At 44.8% G+C, this 22,171-nt stretch overlaps 1 protein-coding gene and 1 long non-coding RNA gene across 4 annotated transcripts in view; one reads left to right on the top strand and one right to left on the bottom strand.

Moving 5' to 3' along the window:
• Nucleotides 1–1,197: 1,197 nt before the first annotated feature.
• On the bottom strand, nt 1,198–8,115 carry LOC106112718 (uncharacterized). 3 transcript variants are annotated; one of them, XR_003555937.2, is made up of 4 exons: nt 7,416–8,115; nt 5,506–6,840; nt 4,626–4,704; nt 1,198–4,002 (listed from the first exon to the last, which is right to left on the bottom strand). It is a non-coding gene; the product is annotated as an uncharacterized LOC106112718 (long non-coding RNA). The 3 variants fall into 3 exon arrangements; XR_001227173.3 differs by having other exon boundaries at nt 6,783–6,840; nt 7,416–8,027; XR_008747173.1 differs by lacking the exon at nt 5,506–6,840 and having other exon boundaries at nt 7,416–8,019.
• Nucleotides 8,116–8,380: 265 nt separating this feature from the next.
• OXSR1 (oxidative stress responsive kinase 1) overlaps nt 8,381–22,171 on the top strand; it is a 93,653-nt gene continuing 79,862 nt past the window's right edge. Inside the window, exon 1 of the mRNA XM_055805400.1 lies at nt 8,381–8,659. Within this exon, the coding sequence (XP_055661375.1) occupies nt 8,590–8,659 (70 nt within the window). The 5' untranslated portion in view covers nt 8,381–8,589. The remainder of the gene's footprint in view (nt 8,660–22,171) is intronic.

Here is a 22,171-nt window from a genome sequence, read left to right as displayed (position 1 = left end):
GTTAATAGAGCTTATTAAAAAGCACCTCTGTCAGACCTGTTGAGGTTTTACCAGACATGTGCTGTGTACAAATAGTTCGCTAAAAGGTAATTTTCTCTTAAGTGCTACGTTATAATAATTTTTGGTTCAGCTGATCCCCAGTAGGATTCTGAGATTACTTTAAACCCAATCAAACTCCTAGACAAGCAGTATGGAGCCTGGCCTGGAAAACTTGTTTATTTTGTAGCAAAATATGCAGGCAGGAGAATGAATATTGTATCCACTCCGGAGCTGAGCTGCTCTGCAAAGGTTTAATTAATTGAAGGTGTATTTAAGTTTTAAGCTGTTGTGAGGCCTGATTTACAAACAACACATTTTCTGTTCCTGTAGCAGAACCTGGCTTCAGCTGACAAAGCTGATCGCACAGTGGCAGAGGTTGGGGCAGTCTGTGCCCACCAGCCAGTGGTTTCTTCTCTCTCAGCTGGGTAAGATGGTTTCTACCAGGGCATGTTGTGATGCACCAGCAGCTGTGAACTGCTGTCCTGTGCTGTGTGGGATGCATCCCTTCAGTTCAGAGCATGAACATTTCATGAGCTGCACCTGGAGTTTCTCCTGGCTGGCAGCCAGCAGAGGGGCCTTAATTCCAATGTCGCCGATTCCTAAGTTGGGGTCTGGTGGGGCAGGCCTGGAAGGAGGGAACGATGTCACTGTCCGTGAAACGCGTCTTTTTACAAAAGGTTGCTTGGAACTTTTTTCCTCCTCTTGTTTCACACCCGCCTTCCTGCTGCCCTGCAGTGCAGTGTCTGGAGCTGAGCCCGAGGACAGCATGGTTGCTCTGTGCTGCACTTTCAAGCCTTCCCTTTCTAGCAAACGTGGCCCCCCCCGGGTGAGAAGGCAGGTGGCAGATGGCTGGTAGCACAGCCACACTGGGAGGAACGTGCCAGGGTTTCCTCAACAGCCAAGCATCCAGATTCTTCCTGGACCAGGCAGATTTCTACAGCTCTCGGCCCTACCACGTGGGGAAAGGGCAAAGGAGTGCTCCAGGCTGGGTGCCAGCCTGTGGGGGAAAGGTTCAGTGGGTCCTGCTGGCTCGTAAGGTGGGTGGCTGCTCGTTTCACCTGTGCTGAGTGTGCAGGAGGGCTCTGTGGAGGAAGCAGCCGGCAAGACGGTGCAGGACCAGGAGGAGAATCCTTGCTCCAAGTGCAGTGAGAACAACACTACGAATCTTGCCTGGTTTATTAACGAAATCAAAGTCAGGAGGCTAAGAAAGAGACCTTTATCCACTGTTGAGGAGGCTGCAGTTAGAAAAAGGATGGACTCACGGGAAATATGGTCAGCCAAATGTGGGGGTTACGATGAAGTGAACTTTCACAAAGTTTTTGCAGCATTTTTCTGGCTCTAATATTCAGTTATGTTCGCCTTCTGTTTGTGTCAGCAGAACGAAATGTAAAAGCCACAATTCCTTAGGTGCTTAACTGCTTCTGTGCCAGTTTACGATCTGCTGCCTCAGAAACAAAAAATACCATTCAGGAGGGGAAAACTGGGTAAGTGAACCCGAAGGTCCATGTGTCATTCCCTGCCCTGCTGGAGCCATGGCAGACCCTGCGGACTGCTTTACAACAACATTTCTGGAAGTATTAAGAAATCAGGTGACTGACTTAAAACTACTGAATCATCAAAGATTAGTGTTTGATTTTTGGCAGCACTTGGCAGACACCCCCAACGGAAATATACATGGAAATGAGATTTAAACTGCTTTGAGCTGAAGACTAAAATGGACATTGGCCTTAAAATGTCAGTGCCTCAGCATCTCTAAAACCTCACATGAGTATACAAAGAACATTATTTTTCAGTATCAGTAAAGGGCTTTTGAGCTCTTTAGAAAGAAAGGCAAAGAAGAGAAGCATCACATTTTTTACTGTAAAGCTATTTAGTCTAAAAATGAATATTCCCTGTTTTTCCTAACAGTTATTATTTAGCCTCCTTGGTGACTTAAGCTCTCCTAGCACTGCATCTGGCATCTGCTTAGCTGCATTGTTTTATTGAGCATCGGGAATGGAAGCTTTTAAGATTTTCTATTTGGGCTCTCAGAAATCTCGCCTCATCAGCATGCTGCTCTCGGCAGACGGGTTTTTCTTCAGCTCCAAGACATGCATATTGATCAGTCATTTTCTTTTGTTACCTAGCATCCTGTCATCGATTTTAATTGTTTGGTATTGAAGAGGAAGCATTCAGTACACGTAGAATTACCAACTATGAAATTTTGCTTTCCACACCTTTTGCCAGACAGTGCCCACAGCTAAGCCCTTAGGAGCTATGGATCTCTCTCTCTCAGCTAGCAATCTGCACAAATTATGCAGCAGTCAATTTTTCTCTATTACATCAATTTCTGATTCTGTGTGACAGCTTTCCCTGCCGTATGATTTCACACTTCAGTGGTTTGTTTCAGAGGTGCCATGTGGGTTTTTTAATTTTTCACAGGGGTGGTGGTGGTAATCCATTTAATTTGCAGATACCTTACTTGTGTCTTCCTGGTTCTCCTTTCCTACTGCTGTCCTTCAGAGATTTGTACAACTTCAAGCAACTCCTAGTTTCCTCTTGTGGCTCCTCTCTGGCTCCTCATCAGCCCACAGGGCTGCTCCTGGCCTGTTCCCTGAAGCTTGCTCTCCTGCTGCTGAACTGGAACAGCTTCTCAAAGATGAAACTGTAGCTTGGTAGTATACCTAATAGAGAGAGGAATCTTCTCATCCCCATGGTGTAAAATACCAAAGCTGGGAGCTGGTGTGATTCATTAACTCTTCTCCACTTTCCCCGGCAGAATATCTTCTTACACTTAGATTGTTCCCATCTTTTAAAAACATTCCTGCACTCTTGGAGGGCTTTCATTACAAATATTTCCTGAAGGCTCTGTATGTAAAGACCTTGGTTGTCTCCTACTGTCTCTCATTCTAGGTTTTCCTTTACTTTAGATACACAAAAAGGATCCTATTTTTAGCAGCCAGCAGTCAATGACACAGGAATTCATGAGTAAGGAAGGAAAGGATGTGAACTATCCAAATAGATTTTTTTTCAGATGAGATCTCTATACATTCCTATTGCCATCGTAATAAGCTATGAGTCACTGTTACACTGAACTATTACACTATTATTGTAAACTCATGTCATTAGAATCTGCTAATGTGAACCACTAACCTCGCCTGGCCTCAGCTTACCTGGGTTCAAGAAGATATTGGCCGTTTATAAGGATAAGAACAATATTCCCTCACAAATCTTATTCCCAGATAGCAAGAAGTGAACAAAACCTTATTCAATCCTATCTTTCTATTCCTAGGGTTTCTCTTCTCATTGCCTTTTAAGAGAATTCATGTTGCTTCACTGTAATGTCACACAAGATGTTTTATTTTATTTCTTCAAAGTTTGCCAGCTGTAAACTGGGCCCATGCACTCCCAGATGACAGAGTACCCATGCTGTACCACCTTGAGAGAAGCAATGTTTCCTCCAAAAGCTGCTTTCTGTGTTCAGTCCTGCCATGGCCATCCCTCAGGAGATTTAAGTACCCAGGGACACTTGGGCCTTCCCTGCTGCAACAGGATCTTCTCTGGCATTGCTAAACTGATTTCTGTCAGGAGTTATGTGCTGACAATATTTTTCTAGGAGAGTTTTGTGTAACAATAAAGAGTCCAAAATGGTCTTGAATACACACACAAAGCTTTGCGTAATAGAACCAACAGTCCTTGGCCACCCTGCACCAACTGCAAAAGAGGAGTCAGGCCAGGTGTACCTGCTTGTCTGTCAGGGTCTGGATGCTTGCATCAGGCTTATTTTGCGCTTTCAGCAATGAGTGAAAAGGCTCTGAAACACATTCTCAACCCCTCTGTCCTGCTCAGCTGCTTAGAAATGCTTCATAATGGAGATTTACCCTCCACAGAAAAGGCCAGTGGGAAAACTTTTCTGTCCTTAGAAGCTTTGACATTCCCAGGGCGAAAGGAGGTGTGGGCATGTGAAGTGTCTTTCATCAGCTTCTGTAAAGACAAAGCAGTATGAAGAAAGCATTATTGTAAACCAGAGCAGATCAAGAGCTGATTACTAAACTCTGGTTCAGGTATGTGGTAATCAAGATCTTGTTATAATTATTTTCTAAACCTAGCACTGATTTTATATTAGATTTGAAGGAGGCAGCAGCTATAGTTTGTTACAGAGAGGGTTAACTGGCTTTCAGTTTGTACACTAAAAAATCATAAACTTAGAAGAAAAGAGTAAAAAGAAAAAACGTGTCTTGATCCTAAGCTCTTCACTTGTTCCCTGGAGCTTAAAATCAGGGGATATTTTCAGTGGAGGAAGTAAGAGAACAGCACAACATTTCTGTTGAGGGGCAGTGGTGATGGGATAAGAAGTGTGTTTGCAGAGCGAAAGCTGGTTTCAGTAAACATGCTGTGAGAACCAGAATTCACCTGTTAAAACCGGGCCTTCAGCTACTTGACTTCAAAGTGACCTCAAAGGTGAATTTAAATGACTTAGCACGCCTGCACTCAATGACGGGGCGGAGATACATGGTAGTACACAGGATCACTTACAAAAACCTGCTGGTGTGGTTTAGACTGGCATTTGGCTTATGTTTTGAAAACAACTGTTATTAAAAACTTACCCCAGTTGGAGGGTTTTAAATCACTCCTCCTTCCTCCATGGCATGGTCCTTGCCTTATTTCTCAAAACCCAAAGTAAAGCTGCCAGGAGAAATCCCCAGAGATAAAGTCAGCTGGAGAGGAAATTGCCTTGTACTTTGTTAAATAATCAGCTGCTGTTTGATAGAGTAAGGTCCCTTCAATAAATCTGGAAGTGTTTCCATAAAGCAAGAATAGCGGGCAAATTTTGCAGTGAAACAAGGTCAGGCATTCCACTTGCCGACATGCGCTTGGCCCTATTCTAAATGCAATAAGACAGGCATTGTTGGGCTCCCCCTCGCTTTAGCAAACCATGGCCGTACCAAGCAGTTCAATAAGCACATTAACTGCTATTGCTGGCAAGAATCATGGTAGCTAATGCATAGTCACTTACAAACAGCAGTTTATGATGCCTTAAAAAGCCTTTAACTAGAAACGCAGCAACAAATGCCATGGCCTCAAACACTACTGAACTGTGTCAGCAAATGCTTCTGTGTGGCTGTTCCAAAAAAGCAACTTTGCCTTGAACTATAACAAGAAGAAAATTATTCTATGTGAATAGAAAGATGAAATCTGCAGTGCCTCAATATGCAAACTAGAGTTTAGACTAGTTTTGTACAACCCAAGTGTAAGTGAAGTTTATGTTCACACTAGCGATGATGATAAAATATATCAACCGTCAAGGATCCTTTACAGGCACTAAAGCTAGTATCATCTGTGTACTGAGGATTAGAATCACCAATCTATGTATTAAACATCAGTTCTATGATAGCCAATATTACATGAATGGGGAAAAAAAAGGGTAAAGAGCTGGACAGCACCCAGTAATCAGCAGTTGGCCCACAAAGGCAGGAAACCATGTACCTTATAAGAATGAAAGCATTTTGTGCATGGATCGTGTGCCTGTTGTGCTTGCAGGTGCCAGAAGAAAGCCTTTACTTTGCAGCAAAATCAATGGGAGGAGGGCACCGCCTGCTCTAATCACTGTGGTGTTTTCCTGGAAGTCAAAAATCAGGGGAAACCCAGCTCTGAGACTTTCTCAGATTGCAGCCTTCCTACTTGAAAGACATTTGGATTTTTTCCACTTCTCAGTCTCCTGTAAAGCCTGGTCCACAGCAGAAGTGGATGCATGAGGAAACTGCTTTTCCACTTCAGATTTCTACTAAAACTTCTTATTATTACAACAAACCACTGGATTCAGCAGCACTACTTCATAGGCTGTTTTATAAATACAGGCATCACGTCCGCCCTGATGAGCTTACAACCTACACAAACTAGACAAAATAAAGCAAATTGGGAAGAGTAGCATAAGCAGAATATTAACAATGAAAAAGGAGAAGATGCTGCTTGGAGATCTGAAGTGGACTAAGGATTAAGACCTTTGTGGAAACTCCATTTTTTCATCCCTCAACAGATGCAGGTTAAACCAACATGCTGAATGAATGAATGCAACAGCAATGCCTGTCTTTTGAGGGCCCCAAAATGCTGATTTCATTTAAAAAATACTACAAAATTTGTGGGACCTGGATTCTATGTGAATGAGAGATTTTGGCTTAAAAATGTGGAAGTGCATTTTTCATGGCAGAGCTGGAAAACTAAAATACAGCATTCATCTGTGTATGTTCATGTGGCTGCTGGTGGTCTTGTCAGTGCACTTGTTAAATTTTAATTTAGATCAAAGTCTGTGCTAATTCTTAAAGAACAAGGCTCATTGTGGACCTAATCCTGCCCTACTGATCTAAATCAATAGAGTTTTAGCATTGTCTTCAGGGGGAGGATTTTTGGTCCAAAATAAGAGAATTAAAAATATGGTTCTGATTTAAAAAACACTGTGGTAAAATTAAGCATATATAAGTCTTTCTTTGTTGTTGATGCCTGGCTCAGATCCATTTTTAAAATGCTGTTAGCTATCAGAAATATGACGCTGGCTACCCAAGTGCATGCTCTGGGGTAAAACCTGTTTTTAATTGCTGTATAAACTCCTTTTATAACATGGTTATAAGATCACAGAGACAGTTCTGAGCAGTAATTAAAGCATATTTAGCAAATATTAAAAATCGCTCAGCAGAGGAATGTTTAACACAGACAAGCAGGAAAAACAAACAGCTTTTCAGTTGAAAGCTCTGCCTTATGACAGAGACCATCGTTGTTCAGTGCCTGCAGCGCAGCAAGCGAGATGGGACTGTGGGCCTCTTGCTTCTGTAGGACAAAAAAAAAAAAAAAAAAAAAAAAAAAGAGTAGGAGGAGGGAGTTAGTGTCCTGTGTTAGGTAGCACAAGTGAAATACTGGACTCAGAACTCAGAGGATGCATTTGGCAGGGTACACTGGCCCTCTACAAAGCCTAGTTCATCAGAGGCATCTCAGGAATTTGTCCTAATAAGCTAAAAATATGTATAACTGATGTTCTTTGAGTCACAGTAGTGCCTGACATTGAGCTATAAGAAGAATAGTGACTGACAAAGAGGAATGAAACCTGATGAAGAGCTTCCCAGTCAGCTTTCCTGATGGTTACTATCGTGCTGGGTGACAGTGAGAGATGCACCATTTCATCTCTTTTTATGTTGGAAAAAACGATCAGATCCCCAAACTGCAAACACTTTAACAGCATCCCTCATGGGTTCATGGTACCAGTTAGCCTCACATTCCTTACTCTTTTAATCGGATTTCCTCCCCTCCCCTGACCACCCGATGTACTTCTGAATGCATCCAAATCAACAAAGCTCCAGCTACAAACTTGTGGGCTGTGACCCATAGGATAAGGGTGTTGGACATACCCCAGGAGTGTTGAATTTACAGTGTGGAGCAAGCAGAAGCATTCAGCAGCTGGGAAACCGGAGAATTGCTCATCTTCAGAGGCAGTGAGGAGAAAACGCGACCTCCCGATCCCTCCATACCCATCATAACCCCGGGAACTATTTTTAAACACGGAATGTGGATCCCTGAAGCGCCTGGGCTGGGCTCCACACCTGCTCACCACAGGGCCGTGGTCAGTAGGGAAACGGAGACGGGTGGCAGTGGTTTGGCCCTCTTCGCCTCGGGATTAAAACGTCCCTCCTGGACCAAATCCACACGAGGCTGCGCCATCGCTTTCCACCCTTCTGTCCGGTGGGTTCCAATGTGTCCAGCGCACATTCCAAGGCTGCCACAGCGGCCAGCTGTCACCACGTCTGGGAGAAGGGCTGCTGGCACACCGCGCCCGGGGCCACTTGCCTCCCGCCGGGCTGGGACACCCCTCACGGCAGGCGCAGCCCCGGCCGCCTCTTCCCGCCGCTCCCCGGCCTTCGCTCCCGGCCCCGACCGCAGGCCTCTCAGGCGAAGGGACCCTGGAGAAGGACACGATGCGATTGACAAGTTACCCCGCCAATGGGTGCTGCGGGTTCAGCCGTTGGCAGCCAATTGCAGCCCGCAAAAGGTCTTAGGCCAGCAGCCCCTCCCGCCTCCTGGCTGAGGGAGGGGAAGATGTGGGCAGCCGCCATCTTGTGTGCGGCATCCCCGCCCTTCCCTTTCCCTTCCTTAAGGGCTCTCCCTTTAGCCGTCCTGCTTTCGGCAGCGCTCCGTACCGACCCATCCCCCAAGACCGGTGACGGCAGTCAAATAAACTGTGGTGGTGTGGCGGCGGCGGCGGCGGCGGCGGCGCGCCACGCTCAAGATGGCGGCGGGCGGCGCCCTGCGGTGGCGGGCGGGGCGTGCGCGCGGCGGCGTGCGCGGGTGACGTCAGGGCGCTCTGGGCATGGGCAGGTGGAGGGAGCAGGCAAAGTTTGGCCGGTGGTAGCGGCAGGCGGCGGCGGAGGCGGCGGGGCTGCGGGTGCCGCTGCCGGCGGGGGCTTGGCTGGGGGTCGGGGCAGCCGGGCCGCACGGGGCAGCGCAGCGCCTCTCCGCTCCCTCGCTCCTGCGTGGCACTCCCCCTCGCGGTGCGGAGGGCGGGCGGGCGGCGGGCGCGGCGCGGCCATGGCCGAGGACCCCAGCGCGCTGCCCTGGTCCATCAACAAGGATGACTACGAGCTGCAGGAGGTTATCGGTGAGCGGCCGGCGCGGCGGGATGGGACGGGGGCGCCCGGCCCCCACCCGCTGTCTGTGCGCACGGCGGGGCGGGTGGGGGGTGCGGGGCGCCCCCTCGCTGAGGGGCGTGTGTGTGTCCCTCCGCCGAGGGCAGCGTGGGCAGCCTGGCCCCCCTCAGCTGGGGGGTACTGTCACCCCACCCCCACCCCTCCCCGCTGAGTGGGTTGATACGTGTGTGTGTGGGGAGGCTGTGCGGGGCTCTGCCCCCTGTCCCAGGGGTGTGAGGGTCCAAGAGGCCGCTTGACAGAGGGGGGGTCTGCCCCTTTTCGCGAGGGAGGTATGTGCTCGGGGTGTCTGCCCCCCTCCCCGGTCCAGGGGGGGTGCGTGCGGGTCGTGTCCCCCCGCCGTGGGGGGTGCGTGGTCAGGGAGGGGCTGGGGGCCCCCGCGGCTGCAGCCTGGCCGGAGGTGCGGGGGTTGCGGGGTCTCCCCTCCTCACGCGTGTGCGGGACCCGCAGCGGCGGGTGCGGGTCTGCCCCGTCCCCAGCAGAGGCTTGGGGTAGCTGGGGGGCACCCCCTGGCAGGGGGCTCATCTCCAGCCTCTGCCGCCCCTGTCTGGGGGGGGGGGGCGGCGCGGGTACCCTCACGCCGGGCACGGAGCGGGATGGGGGTCCGCGCTGTGGGGGCTCCTCTGTGCCCGTCACCGGGCGGGTTCGATGCGGTGGGCATGAGGTGGTCTGCAGGAGCCAACTCCGCTGCTGACGTGGGCTCTCCCTTTCTGGGGCACCCCCATTCATTTCGGGGGACGACTCCTCTCAGCACTTCGGGAGCCCCGTGTTGCTTTGGTCCGCGCAGGGGACGGAGGGTTTTGTAGTGGCACCGAACAAGCCTTTTATCCTGGGTTTTTGCTGCTGCTGTGCATTTTCATTCATTGTCCTCACAGGTCGAGGCCCCAGCCCTTGCTCTCTCCATTAAATGATTTATTTTTTTTTTTCCCCCTTCTCACTCTCTCTTGACTTCAAACTGCACAGTTACCAAAGGCCTCCCGCTGTACTGATTTATTGGCTGTCTCAACCATTTTGTTGGGGTGTGTGTTAGAGGGATATACTGCTCTAGGGCGAGTATGTGACACATCTGAGGTGGTGCCACAGGTGACTCTAAGGTCAGTGCCTCCCGTCTCGCTCTCCGGAGGCACGAAATAAAGCAGGAGGCGGCAGGGCAGGCTCCTGGCCAAAGGCTTTTAGGAAGGAGGTTAATTTTTAGAGTAATCTTTGTGGAGTGCTCTTATTTGAAGTTTATAAATGATGTAGCGCTATCGTGCCCAGGCCTCCCATCCCTGCCTCGTGGGGAGACTTGTTTTCTGTTAAGGAGGGTGGGAGAGTTTGTGAAAATGCTCTTTTAAGAGATTAAATTCTTGGCATTGTTTAAAAGTAGGAAGGAACTAAAGCTGGGGGGTGGTGGTGGAAATCCTTGTTGGAAATTCCTATTGCTCTGTGGGATCAGGCTTTGTCCTCTCCCTTTGCTCGGTGGGAGCTGCAGTGCTTTAGGAAGGTAACAAACTCCCTGTAAAGACAGGAAGGTGTAATCTTACAGATCAACCTTTTAAACCTCCTTTGGAAAATGCGCCCTGGGGAGGATGATGTTCAGCCTCTTTGAGAAGCAGGAGATAAAGGTGCAGGGAGGAAGGGGCAGAACGTGCCACCCCTTTCCCGGGGAAAGGGAACTGGATCTCTGTGTGTAAGAAATTTTTTTTTCTTTCTTTACATTTGAAAGTCTGCAAAGGGGTTCTTTGGTAGCACAAAGCAAGGATTTGAGCTTGAGTACCCAAAGATGGGAGCGAATGGACAATCTGCCTCTTTGTAGCAGGGTGGGATGGGAACAAAAGGGAATGTAAATGCACTTCTGCTCTTAGGAGAACTTGCTGCTGGAGATGCACATCCTATAGCCTCAAAGTATTAGAAGGAGCACAGAGATGTGTCATTGTCTCATGTTAACTGACAACTTGGGGAGAAATCAGAAGTATTTTAATTTCTTTCTCTTCCCTGTCCTTCTGTAAACCGAGGTTCTGGATGTCGCCTGCTCACTGAGAGATTGTGTTGGCATTGTGGTGTGTCATGGAGTGTAGACTGAAACGTGTATATTGCAAACATATGGTTTCTCTTTTTAACTTTCCCATCCCCCGCCGCCGCCGCCCCCCTCCCCAAACATTGGTGTGTCTGCTGGTGTCCTGGATGAATATTTGATGTAGGTTTCTTAGCACATGTATGATTTGTGGGACAAAATGTCACTCATTTAACTGAACTGGACTGCCTTACCTCCTGCTTCATGTCTCCTGCAAACCTCAAGGGTTTTTTTGGTTGTATTTTTTTTTTCTTGAGCTCTCTTTACTTCTGTAGAGCTGTAAAAGTCTATCAGCGGCGAACAAAGAGACGTCCTGGTGTGGAAGGAGATGAACCTTGCACCCGTGCTTTTAAAGGATTTAACTTGTTTCCTGATGAAAACTGTTGCTCTTTAAATTCAGAGTCCACTATTCAGTAGATTGCCAGCTCAGCTATTTTTTCCACACCAGAATAAAGGAAATCCATGTGTAGTTTCATTCCTTAATTTGTATTGGTTTTGCCTGAAAATAGCCATATGTGGCTTCTATTTGACATGGGTGGCTCCATACCGTTTCAGTGCAGGAACTGAAAGAGCAAGTTTTCTACCTGCAAGGAGAACTTCTCCTGTAAAACTGCCTTCCTGGTTCTGGCTAATACTAAAACAAAAAAGGATTACTCAGCACTGGGGGTGACTCATACCATTATAAAGGTATGGATTAATGCTGGTGTTTATTGTGCTTGGTTAGTGTTAATAACTGCTGAGTAGCCTCCTTAGGCTTAAATAATTTCCAGTACACTGAATCAAGGAACCTTGCTCAGGATCAGAACCTGACTTTCATGTCAAAAAGGAGGTGGGATAGAGGAAGCAATTTTATAAAGTATTTCTATGAAATGTACCTCCAGAGTAGCGATAGTCTTTGCAGGTGAGCACCGCCTATGGGGACATCTAAATTTTCACCTAAAAAGAAAAATGTAGTGTGTGCTGGTAGTTGTGGAGGTGGTCTTCTAAGCGTGGATTGCATATAAATCATTGCAGTTGTCTTTTTGAAGCCTGAAAAAAAAAATTGACCTTATGCTGCTTGTGCTGATCAGATACTTGCACATGTAGGTTCCCTTGAATCTCATAATTCCTGTTGGAAATGCTGGTAGCAGTAAAGTTGGTTGGAACTGGGTCATTCTCATTTTGCTACTTTTTTGGAAAGATGGGAACCCTGCTGGCTGTGGCTGTTTGATTTAGGAGCATCCTCTTTGCTGTGAACAGTCTGTGCCAGAAACAGAAGATAAATTAGAGGTGGGAGTACTCCCTTGCTCTTTTCCTGTGCCCTTTTTCCCCTGACAGATTCCTTCGTAGCGATGAGGACAGTGCAGGCTGCATGAACAGATGTGGTGGGAGTTTCTTATCCCATCAGAAATCAAGCTTAAATTGAAAATTGAAGTTACCGTTTACTGAGTGATTAGTTTTTTTAATGACTGCAGTTCATGTAGCTTTTTGAGTTGGGCTTTGCCTGTGAATGCCATCTTTTGGAGTTGAATATTCAGATTTCCAGCCATCTTCTTTCCAAGCTCTATGTGTGAGCATATGTACACCTGTGTGGGAGAAATTTGTCTTTTGCAGGTATAGAGGAACTTGTTAAAGCTAAGATTTCTGCTTCCCCAAATTGTATCAAAATGTCTGTGGTCACCCATCCACCCATCTTGTGCTTGAGCAGTTATCTCATGTACTGAAAAAGCACTGCCATTGAAAAAGAACAGCCTTTAAGTACTCACCAGGTACCATCAAAGTTTTTGGGTGTAAAAACCAGGCTGAAATGGGATGCTCTTGTCCAATGATAACATTGCAGTCTTTTTTTGGTTTATTTATTTATTTTTTTTAAAGTGTGGTGTTGATCTTTACCTGTGAGTCTTATGTGCTAGCTGCAGCCTGTTTCATTTGCCTAACTATTTAAAACCCATTCAAGAAAAATGTTACACTCTATAAAACATAACTGCTTGGGAACTAAATTGAGTGTTTAGACTTCAGTCTTGGTGCCATATGTTTTGTTTTAGCATTTCCTCACGAATTCCCACTCCTCCCCCCAGCCTAGCTAAACAAACTTGATTCCTGCATGGTATTCCCAATATTCAGGCTGGTTAATTCATTTGAAGACTTCCTTTGTGTGCTCACTTGTAAGCTTTTTCCACTTAAAGTTGATAGAAAAGCCTTTTTGTTATTTTGTATTGTGTTAAAACTTACATAAAATTAACATTGAGCAAATGTAGATCTGTTTAAAAAGTTTTTTTTGTAGTCATTTGTATTACTTGGTCTGCTTGGGCACTGGAGTGGGTGATGCTCAGTACCACAATTTCTCAGCTGCTTGGACATAGACAAAGATACCTTCTCGTGTATTCTTGAATGCAACTGAATAGCCAGGTTACTTCTGCATCCAGCATACCTTTCCTTTGAGTACTTGGCACATCTCATTTCTGTAAGACCTTTGATACTATCGCCCTACTAGAATAGGGCTAAATTGAGGTGATCTTCACCTCTTGGGAAGTGAAAGCAAAAAGTGTTTAGTTGTGTGTGTGTCTTTGTTTAGTATTTCTGTTGTTCTCTGATAGGAAGGAAGATAAAATGCGCAGGGAAGCAGACTGAGGACATTCAAAGCAAAGCAGTGGTGAGAGGCTGGCTGGGAAGAATACATCCTTGTTATCAAAGTGGCATGGCTGCTTGCCTGCTGATTTCAGGGGAGGGCAGAGATGGTTCCCGCTGCTTTCAGCTACTCTGGGGTATTAACAGGAAAAAAAAATCCCAAAACATATGGGATGTTTCATGTGGAAGTAGTTCATGCTTTCCTGTGGTTGGTTTCTATGTGGCAGTTGCTTCCAGTACTTCTAGGTTCGTGCACTGATTAATGCTTTAACACTTTCATTTCTCAAGGATACCATTTAAATAGTTTCAATTCAATGCAATTATTTTGGCTGGTGCTGGGAAATTTGAATGTGCTCTGCTTCTGATGCACACCTGAGGGGTGTATGTGCTGGCTGACAAATGCATGCCTGGGAGGCTTCTTCCTTCTGCAGATGAAGAAATCTTGGAGAGAATCAGCTCTTCCCCAGAACGTTAGTCTGTTTAAACTTGGCAGGATCTATTTTATTTCTGAGTGTTAGCAGCTTGCCCACCAAGTCAGCGTGTAGAGATGTAATCTTTTATTAAAAGTTGGAGCTATTTAAAATGATGGGCAATAACACTGGTTCTTATTGCTAATTGTGTTAGTGAATTGTGAAAAACAGCATTTTGGTCAAATTTTCTTGGAAGATGTCCCCTAAAATGCATGACATCCATCGTAAATCTCTGTAGCAGTAAATTTAGCTGTGGACATGCTAATGGAGCACTTGTAAACTTGGTGTTACTAAAATTTCTTAATAGGGAGAGACAGACTTGAGAGCTTTGTGGGTGTAGAAGAATAGCTGTTGGAGCAGTGGAATTTGGCATTGCAAAGTCTTTGAAATATCAGGATCCTGGGACTTTCCAGATGAATTTAGCCTATTACCCTGCGTTCCCTTTAGAATCAAACAACTGAGATGCAGATGTGAAGAACTTGGCTCTCAAAGTTGCTGCAGTTTCCTGTGACTTCACCTAAGGGAGTTCAGCCTTGACATTTCTAAAAAAACATGAAATGCCATCTATCTTTCTGGCAGTCATGTGGGAAATTCTTGAAGGCAGGGTTAGGTCCCTGTGGCTGACAGGCAGTCCAGACTCTTTACCAGAAGGTCATTGCTCCTGGTCTATGAGAGGAGATGTGGTGCCTCTGTGCAAAATAATGCATATGCTAATAAAGGGAGCCATACTAAGAACAAAATCATACTTGTTTGACTTGAGTAAGACAAGATCACTGTAAGAAATGGTGTAGTACAGCTAAATGACAACAGGGGTACAAGTACCTGACTAGGTCCATGATATCGCTTCAGTACTTCTCATGTTCCTCTTGTGTATAAATACAAGCGAAGCAACTGACCTTAGTGTGGGATTTTGTCAACTCTAAGTTTGAGCCCTTAGGTTGTCTGGGTGTGTTGTTTGCCTTGAAACACTGCTTGTGCCTGAGGTTCTCATATTAATCATCACAGCCTGCATATTCCTTGTTTTTTAACCAGATTATGTGGTCTCATCATGTAGTACAAGCAGGCAGGGATTTGTGGTGATCCAAAAGCAAAAAAGAAAAATCCAGTATTGCTTTTCACACCTACTCATTAGCTACAACATCCAGCAACTTCCCCCCCCCCCCCCAAGTCCTTTCTTTTACCACTTCTCAAGGTTCTTAAAGATCGTTGTTACCTGATATGTGTCACTGTGTTAAGTAGAAATTACTCTTTTCAAATTAACACAATTGCACGATTTTGCTTGCAATTGAGAGAAATTCCACCCTGAAAAAAAATACTTGGTTGTGTATCAACCTCTACCAATAACACATCTTGCAAAGATTTCTTAGACCTCTTTGTTTCTGCACACTGGGAATTCTGAAGGGGACAGCTATCTTCAAGTCTTAAAGGCTTCACAAGTTGCATTGTGAATGGAGTACAGAGTAAATTCAGAGCAGTGATTCACTTTCTCACCAAATCACCAAATTAGCTGCATCTTCCTTCCACTTCGCATCCATGAAAGTTTTATACAGCTTGTACTGCATGCTTGTGAAACAACACTTTGAAACTCTTACAAGTCAGTTGAATTAAAATGCACTTTTGAGGGAATATAGAAAAGCTCTTCTGAAGGAGGTTTTAATCTCTTGCCAAATTTCAATTTTTTTTTCTCTATCCATTTTGTCTTGAGAGCTACTGTCTTGGGGGTGGGGGAGAGAGAAAAATTTCTTGGTTTATTTCATTTCACTATTTCATGCTAAACTGACTTTATAGCATTCTCCCAAATGGATATTTCCTTCAGGCAGGAAATAAGCCTATGTAAATTCATCCTGGAGAGAAAAGGTACGAGCAGCTGTTAAGGGACAGTGTTGAGTTGAAGTACTTCAGTGATTGTCCCTTACTGTAGTAAATTCTCCTTGGGTTTTGCCAAATTTTTACCGCTTTATAGTCATGAATGGTAATTTAAGCACAGACTTCACTGTTTTTACTGCTAGCACCTTGCTATTAATAAAGCTGTGTGGGAGGATGCTCTGTTTCCTTTTCATCCATCCATGGAATTGTTAATTAAGTTAAAACTGCAGAGTGAAATTTTGACCTTGGAGTACTCCACCTTGCTTCTGGTGAGATCTGACTGAGCTTGTGGCTTGGTCCTGTGGTATCCTCTGCTAGCTTACTGTGTGGAAGAAGTTAAGTTGCCTTTTGTCTTAGAGCAGAGGTAATTGACAAATTTTGCAGCTCATTAGAGGGGAGAGTGTTGTCAAGTAGGAAAATGATTGAAAATACTAGTTGTGAAATTGTATTGATGTGCAGGACGAGCGATTATTGCATCTTGTGGCAATTCAACATGTTTTGTAAAACTGAAATTTTCCTAAATGTTGGATGAAAGCTCTGTAGTTGCTGCTGTACAGTTTGTGAATTTTCATTTTTGATTCATTCTAAGTCAGGTTCTTGCTAATTTCTGATCTTCAGGGGATTTTGAGTCCATTTTATTGGGTTTCAGGGTGCATTCCAGCCCTTCTGAAAAGGAAGCTTTGAAAATGGTGCAGAGCGTAGTGGAAAACGCCATTTGAAAAAGTGAGAAAGCAAGTTAATAGCTGTGGGATGAGAGCACTTACAGACTTTTTCTTAAGAAAATTAGCTGGCCGTGCTTAGAACTGAAAACTGTTGAGGTAAGTGGGGGAGCTGGAACAGCAGTGAGGCATTTCAGGCCATCTCCAGCTTCAGGCAGGCAACACAATGTTAGGTTATCTTGGTGGCTTAAAAACTCATAAATTGAAGACAATGCTTCTTGTCACGAGGTAAACACCTTTCCTGCAAAATCCCCAGGGATGGATTTCATTATGTCAATTTTCAGAACAGAAATGGAAAGCTACTGTTACTTGTTTTGATGAGATGCAGAGCCAGAAAGGACTGTTAGAGTCATGGAGTCCAGTTCCCTGCTATAGCTGATGCCAAATTGTATAATCCCTATACCAAATTAATGAATGCTTGCGTTTGAAATGGTGCATGGGGGAATTACAGGCACACGTTCTATTAAATGCTCAGACTTCCTTGTGACCCTGTCATCGCTGTATGAAACAGCTGCTTAATGAATTCCCTATGACAGTGGGAAGTAACAATGCCTTCTCTTATATAGCATGTGTCTATAGCTCAGTGGGTTTTTTTGGTTTTTTTTTTTTTTTTTTTTTTTTTACACTGCTTGCTTTACATTCAGGCTGTAATCTGCAAGGATACTTCCCAGTGAAGGCATGGAAGAGCTGCAGCTTGGTGTTCGTGCTGTCTCCAAACCTTAAAATATGTTGACTACAAACATCTCTGACTTGTGATTCCTTAAGATCTGCCAGTGGAAAAGAGTCCTTTGGAAACTTGATGGGTTATATGGCCTCACCTGTAAGAACTTTATGTCCTGGGCCACTTCTTTATGAACTTCTTTCCGTTTCTCACCTTGTGAGGTAGAGCACCAAGCAAGTTGAAAGCTGAGGCTGTAAATTCCATCCCTTCACTAAAGTAAAAATTGTCATTGAGGATGCCATGTGGTGTCTAATAAATAACTTGTTATTAACAGCTAAGAAATACCTTGGTATTGACTTCCAGCAAACTGTACTTCACTGAAAAAAGCATCTTGAGCATGAGCTGTTTTCCTGTTGAACAACTCACCAATGCAAATCTTTATTTGAACAGCTGAGAGGCTGGTGGACTAGGAGCCTGAATGTAGTTACTTGTTCGGATCCTAAGGCTCAGGGTGGTTCTCATTACTCTTGGTTAAAGAATGTAATTTTTAACCAGTGGGCTAATCTTGTGTGCTGAACACACTAATAGATGCAGAAAAGACTTACTAGATCAAGCTATTCCCTGAAAAGAAGGGATGATACCCTTTAAGAGAGGACTTATGAGATATTTTAGGTAAATAAGCTTTTAAGTAACCACTGTACTATCAGATATCTGCACTGTATGCAGACAGATTGTTCTGTTTAGTGGAATCCTGGCCAAATAAAATATCTTCTACAGTTGACAATTACATTTGAGACAGAGTTCAGAGATAAAGGTTGGGAGGGAGGAAAGGAGAGCGCTGGCTTGGCTACCGTACCAGGGCTGTGTGTTGAGCCTTGGTAATACCTGATGACAGCCAGTATGATATTTACATTGCTGCATATACCATAAAGACAACTGACAGAGGGAAGGTTAAATCTTTTCCAGTAATATTGCGGTGTTTGGAAATGAGATGTTTGAGCCTGCTTTCCATTGTGTAGAATTAACACTGCATAGCACCAGTGCCCTTTAAATTAGCCAGAGATGTTGGCATGAAATCAAATAAATATAATTGGTTTCAAACTGAAAATCTAATTTAGGCATGCTAATAGCATCTTAAGTAAATGTGGCAGGTCATGCAGGACTTGTGTAACTGGCCCTTGGAGCTTATTGTAGTTACTGCCATGGGGCAAACTGTCTCAAAGGTGTTCCCCAAATCACCTGGGCACCTTGTGCAACTTGAGGGTGTTTGTGTTTTCTGGTGAGGTCCTGGTCTCTTCCCTGCAGACCGTCAGTAGTGTTTCTATCCTTTTCTGGAGGTGGGCTTCAGGTTAAATCATACCGGCTTAAGGGTATGATGGGGATGGATGCGAGTTTGCACTAATTGGGGATATCCGAGGGGCTGCAGGAGATTAGGCATACAGTCAACAGCAGCACCCTCTCTTCCATGCTTTGGTGTTTGCAGTGGAAAGGTTGGGGAGACTATCAGATGAGCTGATACTCGTCCCTGTTAATCCTTCTTCCTGCTGATACCATCTGTGACCAGTGGATTTTTTTTTTGCCGTTGTTTTTTTTCTCCTTGTTCTAGTTCTTGTTCTAGTGTAGGGTCTGATGGTTGGGCCAGCTGTAGCTGTTTGCTGTGTCCAGCACTGCTTGCTGGTCGGGAGGCAGCTGAAAAGCCTGGCTCAGCTGCATGCACTGTAAACTGGTGACTGTAGGTGAAGCAGTTAATTGGTGAAATCAAATGGCAAAGTGACCTGGTGACAATTTTGTTTTGCTGACATGCTTTGCATGACCACCCTTATTCCTTACCCTCTGTTACAGTCCTGGCTTGTGTTACATTGACAGGCTGACAGTTTTGTCTCCGAAGCTGTCTCTTCTGTGCTTAGTGTGTACGGATCCTAACCTGAATGTTTGCTGAAGGTGGGAAAACAGATGATGTTTTTCTGTGTTCAGGGCCTAAGAGATATTGAAAGAGTTTTGAGAGAACAATGCAATGTGGGGTGGGGTGAAAATTTCCATAAGACTCCCCTTCCTTTCTGCAGAAACTTTGGCATTGAGTTGTGCAGTTTATAGTAGTTAGATCTCTCCACAGCATAGAAATCAGCCATTTATTTATAATGTAGAGTTTGAGGGGGCCATGGGGAGATGTACCCAGCCATGGCTATTGCCCGTCAGTTGCTGGTGGCTCTGAAAATTGTACTAGATTTCTTACAAGTGACTGGAGATGGGTTTGTAGTCGTCCTTTTGAATTTAAGAACTGAATTAAAGACCTGGGCAATAAGTGTGCAGTACTGAGTGTTTCTGTATTGATGGACCACTGGAGGGGAAGCATGTTTGAACAAGTGCTGGCAGCGTTGTATGAGCTTTGCTGGTTTATCGCTCTCCACTGTACATGGAGCATTTAGGAGTCTTGAGAAAGACATTGTCTTACATGGGCAGAAACCTCTGAGCTCTGAACAATGTGTGGTTTTCAGTGGTATTGTCAACAGTGAGAGCTCTCATCAAGATGGTGAATAATTCACTGTCGGCAAGTTTATGTGCAGTTCAAATATTTTGGCTATATTTGTCAGGGTTTAACCCCAGCTGGCAACTAAGCCTCACTCAGCCACTTGTTCACTCTGGTGGGATGGTGGAGAGAATTGGAAGTGAGAAAACTTATAGGTTGAGATAAAAAGTTTAATAGAGTAAAGCAGAATCCATGCAAGCGAAGCAAAACAAAGAATTCATTCACCACTTCCAATTAGCAGGCAGGTGTTCAGCCATCCTCAGGTGCAGGGCTCCATCATGCATAACAGTTATGTGGGAAGACAAATGCCATCACTCTGAATGCCCCCCTGTCCCCTTCCTGCTTTCCCCCCCCAGCTTTATGTGCTGAGCGTGATGTTGTATGTCATGGAATATCCCTTTGGTCAGTGGGGGCCAGCTGTCCCGGCCATGTCCCCGGCCAGCACTGGTGGGGTGGGGTGAGGAGCAGAAAAGCCTTCTGCTTTGTGTGAGGCTGCTGGGCAATAACAAAAAGATCTTTGCATTGTCAACACTGTTTTCAGCATAAATCCAAAACAGTCTCATACTAACTACTATGAAGAAAAGTAACTATCCCACCCAAAACTAGCACAGTATTTCTAACTGGATAGCCGAGTTTCAGAAATCTGCTTCGCCTTATGTTCTGAAATTCTTTGAACATGCTCTATTAATGCTGGAATATTAGTTGTCTGCTGGACACTGCTCAATCGTTTCACGTTAGTACCTGCAAAGTTTCTCAGGCTTTGGGGAGGACATGTAATTGAATCAATGTAAAATTCCTTGTGTGTGAGTACTGTTTGAAATAAGTGGCCTCACAACTTGCACAGAATTGCAAAGTACTTGAGCTCCAGCTATACTGGAATAAATGATTAGAGGTCATTATGAAGACATACACCTGCAATTTAAATGAAACAAACAGGATTTCACAACTATTAACTGTGCTTTTTCCCATTCTTCCTTCCAATTCTTTCATTACAAGGTCTAGACTGTAGTCATCAGATGTGCTGGTGAGACATAGAAGTCATTTGTGTTTCAGTCTTAATTCTGTGCCTGGACATATTACCTCCCAATTATTACCCATTCTTAATGTGTTGTCCAGCAGATGCTCTATGTCTTAATGTATGTACAGTCACCTTTGGCTTGAACCCAGCTAAATGTCTGCAGCACTTGGCTGTGCTCAAGGTGAGCCTGGAAGGGGAATAAATGTGCTGCATTCGATGATGTGAGTTATGCCTTATTGAAGGCAGGGTGATATTTTGACATTGACCACGTGGAAATGTAAAGCTTTAGAATAATTTATTTAAAACAGGCTTGAGCTATTCTTTTTAAAGCCTTTTCCTCAGAAATATGAGGGTAGCTACTCTCTTGTGAATGTGAGAGTTAAACTATTATGCCTGCCTGTAGAACTGCTGCACACATATAATGCAGGTGTCTTCATGTATAGTGTGTACTTACATTGTAATATATAGTCAGTGGGCGTTGCTGGTTTTCCTCCACTCTCCCTTACAGGGTTTAAAATTGGCTTCCTCAACTGTTCAATTAAAAGTGCTGTCGCTTTCTGGCTTTGCTTACACTTCTTTTATAGTAGATAATTTATTTCCTCCCTGCACTGTATTATCCTCTTCTCTACTCAGTATCTTTTCTGTCTCTGCTGTAGATCAAATACTGCATGACGAGTTGAGAGAAGGTGCACCAAGTTACACCGGGCCACTTACTACCTCTACCAGGGTTTTAAATGTGGTATTGCTGTCTTGCGCTGTGGATGTGTCATCCTTCAGCTTGCAGAGAAATAAATGTAAAGCCCTGGTTCTTCTCTCTATGGGAAATACTATTCATAGTAAATGTGTATCAGGACTGGGTGGTGGAAAGGTGTCTGGGAGTGAGTGTGACTCTGTTGGTGCAACTCCGGGAGCTTCCTGGGTGTGTGTCATCACTCAGTGCCTTGCTGTGGGAGGGAAACTCAGCTTGCTGTTGTGATTTTGTAGCTTTTTTTTGTCATCTTGGTCATTAATTGTTCTGCTACTGCTTTAGTTTCCAACAGGTTTTCCAATGAGACACAGAACAAAACCGAATGAGTTCTCCCTTACTGGTTTTGCTGTTCCTCACAGTGTTTTAACAACAGTATTCAGAGTTGGCATGCTGTTTGGGTTTGCTCTGAGCAGTGCTAAAGCACCCGAGTGATCTTTCTGCTGATGCAGGGCTGTAACTTCATTTCTAGCATTAACATTTACAACACTCTTTCTGCAGTACTGTGCTGAGTAGGTGATGCTTTCCTGTGAAAGCGTTTCTCCTCACCGTGGGTGCACAGATATTTTTGTCCCCTCTGTGGCAGTACTAGGAATGTGTCTGAGTCCCATTATGAATTCCCATTGGGTTTATTGATGCTATTTGTTACTGTCAGTGTGGATTGCATCTTCTGTTTTGTAGCAGGAATTTGACGTGTAGTAGGTGGTAGCTTGAAGAACTATGACTGCATTCAAGAACTATTAACGTTGTGTTACTTCCCTCTTCCTGAATCATGGGGCTTGTGCCAGGAAGACTTTTGA

The sequence above is a fragment of the Falco peregrinus genome, chromosome 5, assembly GCF_023634155.1.
Source record: "Falco peregrinus isolate bFalPer1 chromosome 5, bFalPer1.pri, whole genome shotgun sequence".
Taxonomy (NCBI): Eukaryota; Metazoa; Chordata; class Aves; order Falconiformes; family Falconidae; genus Falco; species Falco peregrinus.
The sequence above is the reverse complement of the archived record's forward strand: the minus strand, read 5'-3'. Positions and strand labels throughout refer to the sequence as shown.